Here is a 17,682-nt window from a genome sequence, read left to right as displayed (position 1 = left end):
TTATATCTTTCCATAACTCAGAGTCATGAAATCATCCAGCATGGAAACAGGCCCCAGAGCCCAACTGTTCAATGCCAACTAAGATGCCCATCTAAGCTATGCCCATGTCCTCTCCATCTGGCCTATATCCCTTTACACCTCTTCTATCCATGAACCTGTCCAAGTGCCTTTTGTTAATGTACCTGTTCTCTGACAACTCACTCCATGTACTGGGAACACTTGGGTGAAAACATTGTCCTTCAGATCCTTAGTAAATCTTCACCCCTCCCTCTAAATCTATGTCCTTTAATTAATGATTCCCCAACCATGAGATAAAAACTAAAAAATCACCCTGTCCATGTAGTACCTTGTGGATTTCATACACTATAATATCATTGCTCATTCTCCTATGAATAAAATCCCAAACTGCTGAACCTCTCTCCATTAATCCCAGCAACATCCGTGTAAATCGCCCCGCATTCTTTCCATATAGCAGGGTGATTAAAATTGATCATGATATCCCAAATGTGGTCCCACCAACGCCTTGTAACTTCCTGTGAGTTATAGTCACTTCTCTCAAACTGTTCAACCACAGATACTTTACCTCTTGCCCAACTTCATTTCCTGAGGTTAGATCTGGTACTGTTGCCTCTACAATAATATTATCTACAAATTGACCTTCCTGATAAATTGCACCCCTCTATGTTTTTCATGCTAAGGCAATTCCAGTTACTATTGGGGAAATTGAAATACCTTTTTGTTTATGTACTTTTCTGTGAACTGTCTACATGTCTATCCCTCTCCTGATAACTCATTGAGAGGCCTGTAGTAATCTGACAGTAAAGTGATTGCTGGGTCCATCCTTGTTTGTCATCTATATCAATGATCTGGATGATAATGTGGTTAACTGGATCAGCAAGTGTGCGAATGACACCAAGATGGGAAGTGTGGAGGACGGTGAGGAAGGCTGTCAGAGCTTGCAGCAGGATCTGGACCTGTTGGAAAAATGGGCTGAAAAATGGAAGATGGAATTTAATACAAGCAAGTGTGAGGACCAACCAGTGTAGGTCTTATACAATGAGCGGTAGGACATTGAGGAGTGTAGTAGAACAAAGGGATGTGGGAATACAGGTCTATAATTCATTCAAAGTGGTGTCACAGGTAGATAGTGTCCTAAAGAAAGCTTTTGGCACATTGGCCTTCATAAATCAAAGTACTGAGTACAAAGAGATGAGATGTGATGTTTAATAGCTGTACCAACATAGTCTTCTACCAATGCTGCTCTGGCTTTTCACAGTGTATGAGTTCCCCATGGTTACTGTAGAAGGTATCAACAGGTAAGTCAACAAGCACCTGCAGGTGGCTGTGGATCCCCTCAAACTTTTCTTCAGTGGGGCTCTACATAAGATCAGGCTAGCTACAGCTTCCATTGTCATCGCCAGTGGAGGATTTCAAAGTGGCAAAGTGTAGAGTTGCGCTAACACTGAGGGGTTCCGATGACAAGCTAATACACCAAGCATAAGACATGACAAGATCAGGCTGAAAGTGGGCCGCCAACATGGCCATAGACCAAGCAGTGAGCTCCCTGCAATTGACAGAGACATCATTGGCAACCCAAGCCTGGGATGGCAAGCCTTGGCTCTGCACACTTCCAGTGATGGGGGAGTGCATATGCAAGGGATAGGCGTGACATAATTCAGCCAGAGGTATGGAACCGTGAGGACAGAAGGTGGAGGCAGTGCAGATGGGGGTCACAGAGTGCTTGGATGAAATGGGATCTTCCCAAGCACAAGATCACTTGGGCAGAGCTTTGGAGACTGGAGGCTTTCTGCATTTCTTTCCTCCTGTGGTTCATGTATGGCACTCTCCCTCTCACAGCTGCACACATGGGGGCTGAGAGAGGACCCTAACTGCAAGCTTTGTGTCTTTCTGGCTGTTGAAAAAGCAGACATGGCTGGCAATATCAGAATAATAGTTATGTTCGATAACACAACAGATAACTGGCTGATGTATACTGAACAAATTGAGCAATATTTTAAGGTAAATGGAACAGCTGATGAGAAACGAATGCAATTGGTGGAAGAGTATAGTTTGCTTAGAAGTTTAACTGTTTCAACCAAACCAGCTGAAATGAGCATTGCTGATATCTTGAAAGTAATGCAGGAACATTTAGAACAGAAACCATTGTTGATTGCATAATACTTTAGGTTTCATAAGCCAAATCAGAAAGAAGGGGAGTCCATTAAATTTTAAGTGGCTGAGTTGAAGAGATTGTCTGAGCATTGCCAGTTCAGAAATGAGCTTCATGATGCACTAAGAGATCATTTAGTTTGTGGAATCTTACAAGAAAGCATTAAGAATGGCTCCTAACTGAAGCACAAGTCACATTTAAAATTGCAGTTGAAATCACTGTATCAGTGGGAATGGTAGCTGGAGTTGCAGTCAAGAATGAAAATGAGTGTGAGAAAATTGCAATGTCTGAACTGAAATTGCCTGGTTGAACAAACTGTGTTACTGCTGTGGCAGGGGCTCATATACACCAAACCAATGCAGATTTGAAGGTGAAATATGCGGAAACTGCAACAAAGTAGTACACATACAAAGCACATGTTTGGCAGACAGAAGTAAATGAACTGCACTGAGAAGAGATAAAGATAAAAAGTCAAGTACCGGTTTCAAAAAGAGAATCTGCATGCTGTTAATGAAAAATCTGATAATGATCAGAGGAGATTTTGATTAAGAGAAAAATGATTTGCTTTCTGTCTATTATCTACACTTAGGAAAAGAGCAGTGTCTCGTTAATGTCTCATTCAAAAGGAGGCATTTGCAACTGCAAAGGGCACCACCTGGTTGTATTAGGTTCTCAAGTGCCGAGAATGGAATTTGAATCCACACCCTCTTCACGTTTGCAATGCTTGAACTGAGCTATGTGATATGCAGGATGCCTGTGCAGAGAGCAGGAGAGCACAGACTTGTGGCTCTGCTGCCTTAGAACTATTGAGTTGCTGCTGAGATGTACTGAGGTGGAGTTTGAAAGAGAAAGCTCATCATTTGCATTTCACCATGTAACCACCAGCAAGTTTGGGCTTTTCATTAAAGTGTGCAAATCCAAGAAACCCAAACCTGTTCATGGGCCATTGTCAGAACGAAAATAGTACTTTGACACATGACTCTCTGTGCAATCTAAAGATGAAGTGCAAAATTATAACCTGTACCTGTACTGCACTTTCTCTTTAACTGCTACACTTCATTCTGCATTCTGACATTGATTTACCTCAGTGCACTGTTGTAATGAATTGATCTGTAGCAACAGCTTTTCACTGTACCTTGTTACAAGTGATAATAATTCCAAACTTGCACTTACACTGGAGAATCTGTAGGGCGAACAATGGCAGGTTAGGCTGGGTACGTGTGCTTCACCTGTAATTTCATTGAAGAGAAACAACCAGCAAGGACTAAGATGTTCATATTTTATTAATTGCTTGGGTAAGTATTAAGTATTTATATTTGTATTATTCTTTTTAACAAAATTAATTCATTTCATGGCTTTGGAATGTCAGAATTCACTGCAGTTTTCATAAGCAAGAGGTGAGGCTTGGCTGTCTTTTGATGAACTTTCCAGCCATGTGATTGGTCTGGATTCCTCCTGGTTCGTTCTTGTCCTTGCTGAGCTGGGATTCTCCTGCCATGATGTAGGACCTTGTCACCGCGATGTCTAGCAAAAGGGCTTTAGGTGATTCACACAGACAACACATTACTGGCTTCACATTCTGTGCTGAGTTCACTGCTGACTTGCCTATTTTGTTCAGTCCCTACCTGCAGCTACCTGGCGCTGGCGCCATTGTTTGGTTACCTGGGTGATCGATACAACAGGAAGATTCTGATGGGTGTCGGAATAGCCATATGGAGCACTGCGATGCTGGCAGGATCATTCGTTACTGAGTTTGTATGCTGATATATTTTTATTTCTTAATCTTCTTGTCAATGTTGGAGCTCAAGAATGAAAGATTTCTTGGTCAGCTCTTCTGTAATGTTACATGCTTGTGCTTACTGTCTGTGTCTAGGCTGGTTTTCATTACAGTTGCTAATTACACATACAATATGGTGTTTATTGCCATATTGTGTTTCCATAAAATCAACAAGAGATGGGTAACTGCATTTTACAGTAGTGCTTATTTATTCCAAACAAGCTATCTGGAAGGACCCATTGTCAAAATAACAGCAATGCTTCCCGATAGGATCATGGTGAATTCACCAATAAAATAATCCCAGTCACTTGCAGCAGTCTCTAGATGTGATAATGGGAGAATCAGCCAACCATCTCTGTTCTGGTTAGAAACAGTAGTAACACAAAATCAGTAGCCCAAAGTGGTCATTTGTTCCTGGGATGTTGTAGAATAGAATATACTGACTGCACTTGGAGTTAAGGTATATTTCTCCTCTTTTATTCTGGCAATGCAAGCGTCAATGTTAAACCAATCTTTCATTGTCCATTCAAGAGAAGATGGCATTGGCCCTGTCTCCATGTTTTGGGATGTTCATAACTCTATTTGATAAAAAATAATAAGTTAAATAGGATGTGATGAAGTTTTGACTTAGGAATGATGTTGACCTCATCCTCCTCCTACCTTTGTCCTTCTAAATGGTGTCCATCTTGAGTTTGGAGAGTGCTTTGAAGAAACTCTTTCCTCAGTTTGATCTATCAAGATACTTGAAAAACCTTGGAACCAAAACTAGAATGGCACATACCAATTTTTACGTCTCAGAGCTTAAAAATGCTTGCCAGATAATGACAATTTGTACAAAAATTTGATGCATTGTATTGGTGTTCATTGAAAGCATACGACTCTCTTGATATTGGGCCTCATGGATTGGATTGCTTCTGATGCAAGAACTCAAAGGAGAATGAATGGTGTGTAACCCCTGTAACTGCTGGTTGAGCTCTCAGCAACACTCTGAACTTGGAAATGTCATTGATTCTCCACTCCAGCTCACTATTTTTTAAAACTTGCTTTTCTCCTCAGGGCTTTTGTTTGCTAAATTTGTGCTTGGCATTTGTTGGGGTAGGGCAAGCCAGCTTTGCCACGATTGCACCAACTGTTATTGCAGACCTTTTCGTGGATGCCAGAAGGACATGGGCACTCTGTGCCTTCTACATTGCGATTCCAATAGGAAGGTATGTGAATTCCTTCCATGTTTTCAAACACTGATAACAAAGAGGTGGGTAGGAATTAAGCGCATGTGCTTCCTCCAGCCCCCACCTCTACCACTTCTCACCCTAATTGCTGCTCGTTTTGACTGGGACCACCAAATCATTCTCTATATACCACTACAGCCTTATTTGTCTGTCACGGGGGCAGAGGTGGGGTGGGTGGATACTGGTCAAAGCCGGCCAGTCGCCTGCACTCTTAACTGGACCATGGTCCAGGGTAAGTTTCTTCTCTTGAAGGGTGGCATCCTTGCCAGCTATGCAGGCCATATCACTGAAGCCTCAGACAGAGTTTTGGTGTATAGGGGAGCTCAAGGTTAAGATCAGATCAGCCATGATCTTATTGGAAGGGGGAAGAGGCTCAGTGACGTATGGACTACTGCTTCCCTCTTATGTGGCTTGTAGCCCAACCACCACTGCCAGCTCAATGTTAACTCAACAGCTATCCTCCCCTACCCTATCTGATAACCCGTAACAATCCCAGTCAATTAATCTCCTTCCAACCCACTATTCCCAGTCACCATATTCCTATCCCCATTCAGCACCTTTTCACTTCGGCTTCCTAATTCCTTTCACTTCCCCTTCCAGCAGCTGACATTCATACAATCACACCACCACCATACTATCTTAAATCTATTCCTGCCCTTATCCCACTCCCCCACTGTCACCCACAAACACGACTCCTCACCAATCACTCAGTTACCCTCTACCAACTGCCCCACTCTATTTCTGCTTCTTATCAGATCACCAGCACTTCCTTCATTGCCCCTTCCATATAGGCCACTGGCTTCAGGACTAGTCATAGCCCCACCCTGCCCTTTACACCCAAACTCAGCTTTAAACCCTCATTCCAACCCTATCCCATCCCATCTCACACCCAAGGTACAACTTCAACCTAACCTCTAATCTGTTGCCACCCCCCCCCCCCCACATGTTACTTGACAAATGCAAGGCAGCTTTAATCCTTTGATGCTTCTGATGCAGTCATATCTTTAGGGTTTTCCAAACCAACAGCATCGTAACTCCAATTGAACTCTATTTCCATTTATAACCATCAATTCCATGTAATGTCCAAGAAAGGTCAAATCAGCCTTAGCACAGAAGCACAATTCAGATTCTTGGATGGTATCAGTTGCATGTGAAAACTGATGGCCCATTTATCCTCTGATCTTCTGTGTGCCTGATACCAGATCAAGTCTTACACAATTTTTAGCCTCTTACTGGGGAAGAAGTGTGGCTGGTTTCCAATGTTTTATCTTCAGAAGTCTTTATCTTCAGCAGAATGTCCCTTGGTTAATAACTTGGACAGTCTCTTTTCCTGTGGATGCAAATGCCTCACAGGATGTCAATCCATTGTTTCAGTAAATAAAAACTAGTGATACGTTATAGCAGGGGTGTCAAACTCATTTTAGGTCACGGGCCAGATTGTGCAAAATGCAGCTTCATGCGGGCCGGATCAGTAGGACGCGTACGAACGCAGCTTTCGTTGCCTCCGTTTTTTCAGCCTGCTCTCATGTGTCTCAGTCTCTGCTATAACTACAAAGTGTTTCACTTTACAAATTCCGTTTCTTATGAAGAAGACTGCCAAGCAAGACTGCCGAATAAACACTAAAAACCCTGAAAACCTGGTACCTGAATAAACTCAGCATTAGCCATATCATACACCATAGGCGCTTCGATTACTGGGGCCAGCTTTAATAGTAATTAGATATTATCTCGCGGGCCAAAGATAATTCCACCGCGGGCTGGATTTGGCCCGCGGGCCTTGAGTTTGACATATATGCGTTATAGTCTACTTTGAACACTTTCTCTATTTCAACAGAAGTCAATGTTTGACAATTTTAAACAAATGGAGAAGTGCGCTTATGGTTTAAAGTGTTTACCACAGCTTACCATGGCTGTTCAGTCAGTCACCACATGTCTGAAATATTAGCCAAACTTGTGACAAACAAGAGTATGTGTCCTTTAGGCCCTAGCATTTTGCATCCACATGAAAAGTAAGTTACATTTTTAATTTTTTTCTGAACAGTCCACAATAAAAATCTGTTCCATCCTTGAACAGCCTCCATGGTAGGTGACTTTGTGGTTAGTGAGGGTAAAAGGGACATTTACTCAGGCTCCCATCACTAACGGATGAGCATATTAATTACAATCTGGATGCCTGTTAATCACCATAAAATAGAAACCGATTTATGTTAATTCCAGGGCTTTGATGATGGAGCAACATGAAACACTGGTGGAACTCAACTGATCCAGCAGCATCTATGGAGGGAAATAAACAGTTGATGTTTCCTATCAAGACCTTCATCTTAATTTCCCTCCATAGATGCTGCCTGATTTTCTTAGCTCCTCCAGCACATCTTGTGTTGCTCTAGATTCCAGTATTTGCATTCTATTTTATCTTCTCTTTGATGCTGGACATATCTTTGGAGTGGCGAAGGTTAATGTCATCAAATTGTGAGTTAGTCAAGGTTCTGAAACACATTTGCTGTTTGCATGATTGGAAGATTAGAGAAATTGAATACAACATATTTGTTCTATTACAGTGGCCTTGGTTACATCCTTGGGTCTAGTATGCTGAAGCTGACAGGTGACTGGCACTGGGGATTGAGGGTAAGACTAGTTTGTGTGCAATTTCATGTTTACTGTTGTATTTCATTTGCTTCAGGGATTTCTACACCATGTCTCCCATTGTGATATCACAACATTTTCTCTGCACAAGAGAGAAATTTTAAAGCCCAATCCACACTCTTTTCACAAAGGGTGTCCATCAGGGAGGAAGGGGAAGTTGATGTGGGTTGATTGGGTGTAAAATGCCCCTTTGTGAATTGTCAGCCAGTAATACAAGTATTTTGATTGAAGTTAAATAAAATAGAAAGCAGGAGAGTTGTAAAATTAATCTGAAATTTCCTATTAGAAACTATTTGACTCAAGACAAATTGATTTTCAGCGAGGCTGAATGTCGCTGATTTCTCTTGTAATTGACCCCTATACCGTTGCACTGCACCAAACATCATCTATATCATCAGATAATAAAGAAACCCTCTTGCTACATGATCTGCTTACTAAATCTTGCAGATAGCCCTCATGTAGGTGATGAGAAGAAACCTTTCATACCTTGCCAACAGATGCATAGAACTTTAATACTCGGTCTTAACCAATTGAATGATCCAGTGCTTTCACAATCAGCACAGTGTAAACATCGTGTTCCATCTTGGGCAGAGAATTTGAGACAGATTCTTGTCATGCTTTAGTGGAATTTCAGAGATTTAGGGAACTATCTTCCCCTTGAGTATAAGCATAAATACTGTTGTTAGTGTTTGATTAACATTTAAATCAGTAGTGTGCTCTGTTTGCTTGCTTCCCACAGGTCACTCCATGTATTGGTGCTCTTAACATATTGCTCCTTGCCTTCCTGATGCCAAACCCTCATCGAGGAGCTTCAGAAAATCTCACAGAGGCCCTGAACTCCAGAACCTCCTGGTATCAGGACCTCAAATACCTGATGACAAAGTAGGTTCCTGGTGTCAAGCTTATCTCTTTTCACTTTGTCCAGGGAGCAGTGACGATGGTGAACGATTACAAACTCAGACTCAGCTGCTGCTAATGTGTGGTCAGTTTTCATCAAAGTCCGTTTGCCTTGAATGTGTTCTCAAACCCAGAATCAGAGAACCTTGCAGAGAATGTAATCCAGGTTTGATCTTGACTTCCAACTGTATGGAGTTTGCACTTTCTCCCTGAGATCATGAAAGCTTCCTCCGTGTGCTCCGACATCCTCTCACATACCCAAAACGTGCAGGTTAATTAGACGCTGTAAGTTATCCCAAGTGTGAAGGTGAGTGGCAGAGTGTAGGGTAGATGATGGGAAGGTGGGAAGAATAAAGCGGGTTAGAATAGAACTAGTGTCAATGATCGGCATGGACCTGTTTGGCCAAATGGTCTGTTACCCTGCTGCACCTCTCTATGGCTAGCTCATTCTATCACTCTAGATCTTCCAGTGCTCACCTTTCCTCATTCAATCTATCTCATCTAATCCCACTCTCCCTGCCCTTAATCGATCCAAGTCAAGTGCTTAATATGGTAACAGCTCTTCTGAAATCTGCTACAAGCTTAAGGAATGTGAGTCTGCCATATTCTCTGCTTTCTGTGAAGAACTTTGCTAAAATTACCTTTAATTTTTGCGATTATCTGGAATGTATCATTTTAGCGTCACTCGTGGAGATCATTTTTAATTGATTATAAACATGACAACCTCTTTTATGTCATAGCTCGCTGCTCCAATAAAAATGTTTCCCAAGCATTTGCTTGTAATTATAACCTTTCACATGTGACAACATCCCTTTTTCTCATTGCTTACATCTCCACCTGTAATTCAGAACTTCAAATGTTGCCCCCAGTTAAGATCATGGATGATGAGAACAGCCTCCTTGCACAGGTATTTACAGAAACATTGCCATACAATCAAGGAACATCTGTGGAAAGTGACATCTCAGTTAATATTTCTTCAGAAGATCAGAATGAGATGTTTTTCTTATTCCTATTCCCATTCTGATGTGGTGATCCATGGCCTCCTCTTGTGCCAAGATGAGGCCATCCTTGGGACGGAGGAGCAACACCTTTTATTCAGTCTGGGTAGCCTCCCACCTGATGGCATGAATATTAATTTCTCCTCCCGGTAACAAAAAACTTACCCGCACCCCCCCTTTCCTCTATTCCCCACTCTGACCTTTTACCTCTTCTTAGCTGCCTATTACTTCCCCTGGGTCCCCTCCTCCTTCCTTTTCTCCTATTGTCCACTCTGCTCTCCTATCAGATTCTTTCTTCTCCAGCTTTTGACTTTTCCCATGCACCTGGCTTCACCTATCACCTCAGGAATTGATCAGGGACCTTGGGCAAGAGGCCTGAATGTGGTCACCAGGGAAGAGGCTCCTACCTCAGTCCTCACCATCCATGACCTCTCTGTCGACAATGATGGCTTACTAAGCCTCTCACACCTGAGACATGACATTTGACCACACGGAATGCTCTCTCCAAGGATGTCAAGGTCACGGTGATTCTGAATTTACTCACTCCCAGCTCGTTCCAAACAGCCACAACAGATCGCCGTCTTGTCTCTCAGTTTGCTACAGTTTCAAGAAAGTCCCCCATGCACAAAAATCACCAGCTCAGGCATTGTCATTTGCTTTGCTTCCAGTCAGGAGCAGGTGGCATCGCAGGCTTCCCATCACCTCAGCTGCCCATGTTTGTGTCACGTTTATCTTTGTAGATGAAGCAAAACCAGGAGGCAGTGAAGAAGCTTATCGTACATCACAGGGGGATCCTGATCAGTTAGAAAATGGGCCGAGGAGTGGCAAATGGATTTCAATAGTTAAATGTGAGGTGATGTATTTTGGGAAGTCAAACCAGTGTAGGACTTATTACTCTGAATGGCAGGGCACTAAGAGGTTTAATAGAACAGAGGAACCGCGGTGCATAGTTAGCTGAAACCAAGGTGGTGAAAAAGATGTTTAGCCTGCTGGACTTCATGAATCAGGTCATTGAGTGTAGGAGATGGGACATATTGTTACAGTTGTGTATGTTGTTGGTGAGGCAGCTCTTAGAGTACTTTGTACAGCATTGCTCACCCTGTTATAGGAAAGATTTGGTTAAACTGGAAAGAGTGCAGAAAAGATTTGAGGATGTTTCCAGGTCTAGAGAACCTCAGTTATGGGTAGAGGTTGGTCAGGCTAGGTCTTTATTCCTTGGAGCATAGGAAAATTATAGAAAAGTTTAAAACTACAGGAGGCATAAGGATGATGGTAATAGTCTTTTCCCCAAAACTAGAGGATATAGGTTTAGGATGAGAGGGGAAAGATGTAAAAGGGAGCTGAGAGGTAACTCCTTCTCACAGAGGGTGGTGAGCATATGGAACGAGCTGCCAGAGGAAGTGGATGAGTCGGGTACAGTGGTTTCATTTATCAAGGTACGTGGAAGAATGGGGCTGAGGAGGATATTGGCCAAATGCAGAAAATTACGACCAGCTGGGTGTGCCCCATGGGGTTTGTATCCATTCTGTACTGGTATATGGCTCTATCCCAGCCCTTTCCATGAACAAGGAGGGTTACAATCCCCTCGGTGTGCAGTTGATGACTTTCTCAGTGTGTTGTTTCTGGGAAACACACAGAAGTCCCTTGTGGGCCAGCCTGACCAAACATTCTGCAGCTACTGATTCCAGGGGGTAAATCCTGGGTGTCTCTCGCCCCTGTGCCAGCTGAACACGGGCACAGCATGAGCCATGAGTGTTGGATACCACAGGGGAGACTGTGCACTGCAGTGCGAAGTGAGGGGTGCTCAGCAGAAGCAGTTAAATGATGTGGATGGAGTCTCTATTCTCAATGACCGTGCAAGCTGCAGAAAGCAGTCGATGCTGGAAGAAGGGCAACAGGGTGAGAGACAGGTGGCACAGACTGAAGGGGAATGAGAGGGAGAAGATGACCCCTGTGGATGTTCCTCCTCTGATCCATAGCCATACCTCCCAGTTGAGTGGTGGAGGGAATCTGTACAGCAGGGTTCAGGAGAAAGAGAACAGTAAGTGGTGAGACGTATGGGCAGAGATTAGATGACGATGGTTTATAGTCTTTGCAGTTTAGAGGAATATAAGAAGGAGTCAGGAAGAATTGAAAAAACTGTCTGGTCTCAAACAGACAAGTCAACATAGGCCAGTGTGCCACCAGGTCTCATCCGAGGACTGCCAACTCGCACCGTCAGAAACCTCAGATGTGCCTCTAACAGCAGAATCAGTATGAAGTTTATTATCACTTGCATTTGTTTTGTGGCAGCAGTTCAGTACAAGACATTAAAAAAACACAGTAAGTCACAAAAAAATAAATAAATAGAAACAAGGAAGAATAGTGAGGTAATATTCATGGACCTTTCAGAAATCTGATAGCAGAGGGGAAGAAACTGTTCCTAAAGCATTGAGTGTGAGTACTTCTTCCCTGGTGGTAGTGATGAGAAGATGGCATGTCCCAGATGGTGAGGATCATTAGTGATGGATGCCACGTTCATCCGTTGTGTCGGTGATGAAGCTGGCTGAGTCTCTTTGATTCTTTGCATTGGAGCGTCCATGTCAGGTGATGATGCAACCAGTCAGAATGCTCTGCATGCACTGCACACCTGCAGAATTTGCAGCAGTGTTTGATGACATATCAAATCTCAAATTTTTTCATGGTTGCATTCATGCATAGGGTCCAGGATGGATCCTTTGAGATGTTGCCAGCCGGGCCTTGGAGCTGCTCACCCTCTCCACTGCTGACCGCTCTATGAGAGTGTTCTCCCAGCTCCCACAGTCAATTCCTTGGTCTTGGTGATGTTTTTTTAATGTGAGGATGTTCCTGTGACACCATTCAATTAGCCAATCTGTCTCACTCCTGTATGTGAGATTCTTCCAACAACAGTGCTGTCATTGACAAATTTATAAAAGATGTTTGCGCTGCGCTTAGCCACACAGTCATGAGTGTAGAGATGAGCAGACCAGTGGGCTAAGCACTCACCCTTGAGGGACCTGTGTTGACTATCACAAAGAGGTGATGTTATTACAGATCCGCACTGACTGTAGTCTCCCAATGAGGAAGTCAAGGATCAAGATAACACCATGAAACTTTCCAAAATAGGCTGAAATATTTAATCATGTTGACAACGGGACTGTTGTGGTACTGGCCTTCAGAATTCATTGTAGTGCTGCAGAGCTACAGGGAGAGTCCGGTGACAGCACAGGAGGCATCTGGCCTCAGCTCACTCTCCCCTTCTGCCTTTCAATTTGAATGCCCACAAGTCTGAGACATATTGAGCTTAGAGCTGGAGATTCCTTGTGAAACTGTGTGCACTTTTTTTCTGTCTCTGCTGTTTTTTTTAAGATACTCTACAGACCTTGGCTGTGACATTTCCTATAAATGGTTGTAACGTGCTTTAGGACTGGAGTGGGCGTCAGACTAACATCTTTCTGGCTCAAGGTTGGACTGTGACCACTGTTTGACCTATGGGCCTTCTCCACCATTCATTGAGCTCATGGCCAACTTTCATCCTCGATACGCAAACACAAGGAAATCTGCAGATGCTGGAAATTCAAGCAACACACACAAAATGCTGGTGGAACACAGCAGGCCAGGCAGCATCTATAGGGAGAAATACAGTCGATGCTTTGGGCCGAGACCCTTCGTCAGGACTAACTGAAAGAAAAGATAGGGAGAGATTTGAAAGTGGGAGGAGGAGGGGGAAATCCAAAATGATAGGAGAAAACAGGATGTGGGGGGGAGGGGTGAAGCTACAAGCTGCGAAGTTGATTGGCAAAAGGGACACAAAGCTGGAGAAGGGAGAGGATCATGGGATGGGAGGCCTAGGGAGAAAGAACGGGGGAGGGGAGCACCAGAGGGAAATGGAGAGCAGGCAAAGAGTGATTGTGAGAGGGGCAGAGAGAGAGAAAAAGAAAGAGAAAAAAAGGGTGAAATAATAAATAAATGAATGAATAAATAAATAAGGGAGGGGGTAAGAAGGGGAGGAGGGGCATTAATGGAAGTTAGAGAAATCAATGTTCATGCCATCAGGTTGGAGGCTACCCAGACAGAATAGAAGGTATTGTTCCTTCAATCTGAGTGTGGCTTTATTTTGACAGTAGAGGAGGCCATGGATAGACATATCAGAATGAGAATGGGACGTGGACTCCCCCTCCCACTTTCAAATCTCTTACTATCTCTTCTTTCAATTAGTCCTGACGAAGGGTCTCGGCCCGAAATATCGACTGTACTTCTCCCTATAGATGCCGCCTGGTCTGCTGTGTTCCACCAGCATTTTGTGTGTGTTGCTTCATCCTCAATACCATTTTCTTGCACTTATCCCAAGTCCCTCAATTCCTTATTATCCAGAAATCCCCTTTATGAACAAAGCCAACAAATGAGCCCCCATGGCCTTTGGGGTAGAGAATTAAATGCATATTCAGAGAAACAAATATAAAATTGCTGTTTGCTACAAAGATAGTAATTTCAAAACCAGCAGACAGTATGAGTATGTACCGCAAACTTGGTTTCCACTGGGGAGGCTGGAATATGGCTCAACATTGCCACAACATGGACAGAGGGGAGAACTGCCAAATTATTTGCCATTGTGAAACTATTGGTTGTTGCTGAAATACAACACCAGGAATGCTAGCTGTCATTTGGCACCCCACTCAAGTGACTGGTCTTCATCTGTCATGTGCCTGTAGAGGACATCACAGAAGAGCTTAGTCCTGGATAGGAAAGTACTTGACTGGTGTTTTTCCCTATCCCTAACCTAACCAAAGACATTGAGACCAACTGGTGCATTCTGTCTGGTCAGTTTCTGACCTCATGGGCACAGCACTGAGAGGAAACCCAGGAAGGATAGTTGAAGGCTGCTGCTGGAACCAAGCAGGACTCCTTTAAAGGAAGGTGATTCTCGGATTTTGCTTGAGATGTGCTGTAAGTCGAGGCAACACTGCCTGGGAGGGACAGGTTTCTGTGTCACATTACCAGGTCAGTAGAACATCCCCAAAAGGTGACCTTTACCCCTATGCCCTCAGTACATCGTTCTATCCAGGCCACCCCCCAGCCCTGCAGCTGAGTTAGCCATTGGTCTGGAAAATGAGCAAATCGGTGAGAATCAGTTCCTCAATGCCAATAACTCTGGCATTTGCCTTCCCTGCCATCTCTGCTCCAAGCAACTCTTTTGCTTCATTCCCTGAATGCAGCATCACAGTACTGGACAAGCTGTGGTAAGACCATAAGACCACATATAAGACATAGGCCAATCACAAACAAGAGAAAATCTGCAGATGCTGGAAATCCAAGCAGCGCGCACACACACTCACACAACATGCAGGAGGAACTCAGCAGGCTAGGTGGCATCTATGGAAAAGAGTAAATTGTCGATGTTTTGGGCCGAGACTCTTCATCAGGGTCCAACCCGAGTCCTGCTAAAGGTTCTTGGCCCAAAATGTCGACTGTACTCTTTTCCAGAGATGCTGTCTGGCCTGCTGAGTGCCTCCAGCATTTTGTGTGTGCTGATAAGACAGGCCATTTGGCCATTGAGTCTGCTCCACCATTCCATCATGGCTGATTTATTTTCCCTCTCAAGCCCATTCTCCTGTCTTCTCCCTGTAACCTTTGATGCTCTGACTAATCAAGAGCCTATCAAGCTCTACTTTAAATAAACCCAATAAGTAGGTCTTCAGAGCCATCCATAGCAATGAATTCCACAGGTTCACCACCCTCTATCTAAAGAAATTCCTTCTCATTCCTGTTCTAAATGGACATCCCCTTATTCTGAGGCTATGCCCTTTTGTCCTAGACTCCCCACCATAGGAAACATCCTCTCCACATCCATTCTCTCTAGGCCTTCCTATGGGAAACAGAGAAATGGCAGAAGAATTTAATGAGTACTTTAGATCTGTTTTCACTAAGGAAGACACAAGTAATCTCCCAGATGTATAGATGGGCCAAGGACATAGGGTAACAGAGGAAATGAAACAGATTGACATTAGGAAGGAAACGGTGATGAGAAGACTGATGGGACTGAAGGCTGACAAATCCCCAGGTCCAGATGGTCTGCATCCTAGGGTACTAAAGGAGGTGGCCCTGGAAATTGTGGATGCATTGGTAATCATTTTCCAATGTTCCTTAGATTCAGGATCAGTTCCTGAGGATTGGAGAATGGCTAATGTTATCCCACTTTTTAAGAAAGGAGGGAGGGAGAAAACAGAGAACTATCGACCTGTCAGCCTGACATCGGTGGTGGGGAAGATGCTAGAGTCCATTATTAAGGATGAAATAGTGGCATATCTAGATAGCAGTGATAGGATTGGGCTGAGCCAGCATGGATTTACCAAGGGTAAATCATGCTTGACTAATCTGTTGGAGTTTTTCGAGGATGTAACCAGGAAGTTAGACGGGGGAGATCCAGTGGATGTAGTGTACCTCGATTTTCAGAAGGCATTTGATAAGGTCCCACATAGGAGATTGGTGGGTAAAATCAAAACTCAGGGCATCGGGGGGAAGACATTGACATGGATAGAAAACTGGTTGGCAGATAGAAAGCAAAGGGTAGCGGTGAATGGATGTTTCTCGGAATGGCAGGTGGTGACTAGTGGGGTGCCACAGGGCTCGGTATTGGGACCACAGCTGTTTACAATTTACATCAGCGATTTAGATGAAGGCATTGAGAATAACATCAGCAAATTTGCTGATGATACTAAGCTGGGTGGCAGTGTGACATGTGATGAGGATGTTAGGAGAATTCAGGGTGACTTGGATAGGCTGGGTGAGTGGGCAGATACTTGGCAGATGATGTTTAATGTGAATAAGTGTGAGGTTATCCACTTTGGGAGTAAGAACAGGAAGGCAGATTATTATCTGAATGGTGTAGAGTTAGGTAAGGGAGAAATACAAAGAAATCTAGGAGTCCTTGTTCATCAGTCACTGAAGGTGAATGAGCAAGTGCAGCAGGCAGTGAAGAAGGCTAATGGAATGTTGGCCTTTATTACAAAGGGAATTGAGTACAAGAGCAAGGAAATACTCTTGCATTTGTACAGAGCCCTGGTGAGACCACACCTGGAGTATTGTGTACAGTTTTGGTCTCCAGGGTTAAGGAAGGACATCCTGGCTGTAGAGGAAGTGCAGCGTAGATTCACGAGGTTAATTCCTGGGATGTCTGGACTGTCTTACGCAGAGAGGTTAGAGAGACTGGGCTTGTACACGCTGGAATTAAGAAGATTGAGAGGGGATCTGATTGAAACATATAAGATTATTAAGGGATTGGACAAGATAGAGGCAGGAAATATGTTCCAGATGCTGGGAGAGTCCAGTACCAGAGGGCATGGTTTGAGAATAAGGGGTAGGTCATTTAGGACAGAGTTAAGGAAAAACTTCTTCTCCCAGAGAGTTGTGGGGGTCTGGAATGCACTGCCTCGGAAGGTAGTGGAGGCCAATTCTCTGGATGCTTTCAAGAAGGAGCTAGATAGGTATCTTATGGATAGGGGAATCAAGGGATATGGGGACAAGGCAGGAACCGGGATTGATAGTAGATGATCAGCCATGATCTCAAAATGGCGGTGCAGGCTCAAAGGGCCGAATGGTCTACTTCTGCACCTATTGTCTATTGTCTGTTGTCTAGAATCGATAGGTTTCAATGAGACACCTCCTCATTCTTTTCAACTCCAGTGAGTACAGTCCCAGAGCCATCAAACACTCCTGAAACAGTAATCCTTTAATTCCTGGGATCATTTTCATTAACTCTTGGACTCTCTCCAATGCCAGCACATCTTTTCTTAGATAAGAGGCCCAAAACTGCTCATAATACTCCAAATGTGGTCTGACCAAAGCCTTATAAAGCCTTGGCATCCCATTCTTTCTCTTACATTCTAGTCCACTTGAAATGAATTCCAGCATTGTATTTACCTTCCTTAGCACTGACTCAACCGGCAAGTTAACCTTTAGGGAATCCTG

General features: G+C 43.7%; 1 protein-coding gene across 1 annotated transcript in view; it reads left to right on the top strand.

Annotated features, from left to right (window-relative positions):
• The window catches only part of LOC140731883 (protein spinster homolog 1-like), a 106,565-nt gene that overhangs the window by 17,959 nt on the left and 70,924 nt on the right, over nt 1-17,682 (top strand). The window contains exons 3-6 of the mRNA XM_073053825.1: nt 3,789-3,925; nt 5,004-5,155; nt 7,735-7,801; nt 8,559-8,701. Of these exons, the coding sequence (XP_072909926.1) occupies nt 3,789-3,925; nt 5,004-5,155; nt 7,735-7,801; nt 8,559-8,701 (499 nt within the window). The remainder of the gene's footprint in view (nt 1-3,788; nt 3,926-5,003; nt 5,156-7,734; nt 7,802-8,558; nt 8,702-17,682) is intronic.

The sequence above is a fragment of the Hemitrygon akajei genome, chromosome 8, assembly GCF_048418815.1.
Source record: "Hemitrygon akajei chromosome 8, sHemAka1.3, whole genome shotgun sequence".
Classification (NCBI taxonomy): domain Eukaryota; kingdom Metazoa; phylum Chordata; class Chondrichthyes; order Myliobatiformes; family Dasyatidae; genus Hemitrygon; species Hemitrygon akajei.
Note: the sequence above shows the minus strand (reverse complement) of the source record. Positions and strands in the feature narration are given on the sequence as shown.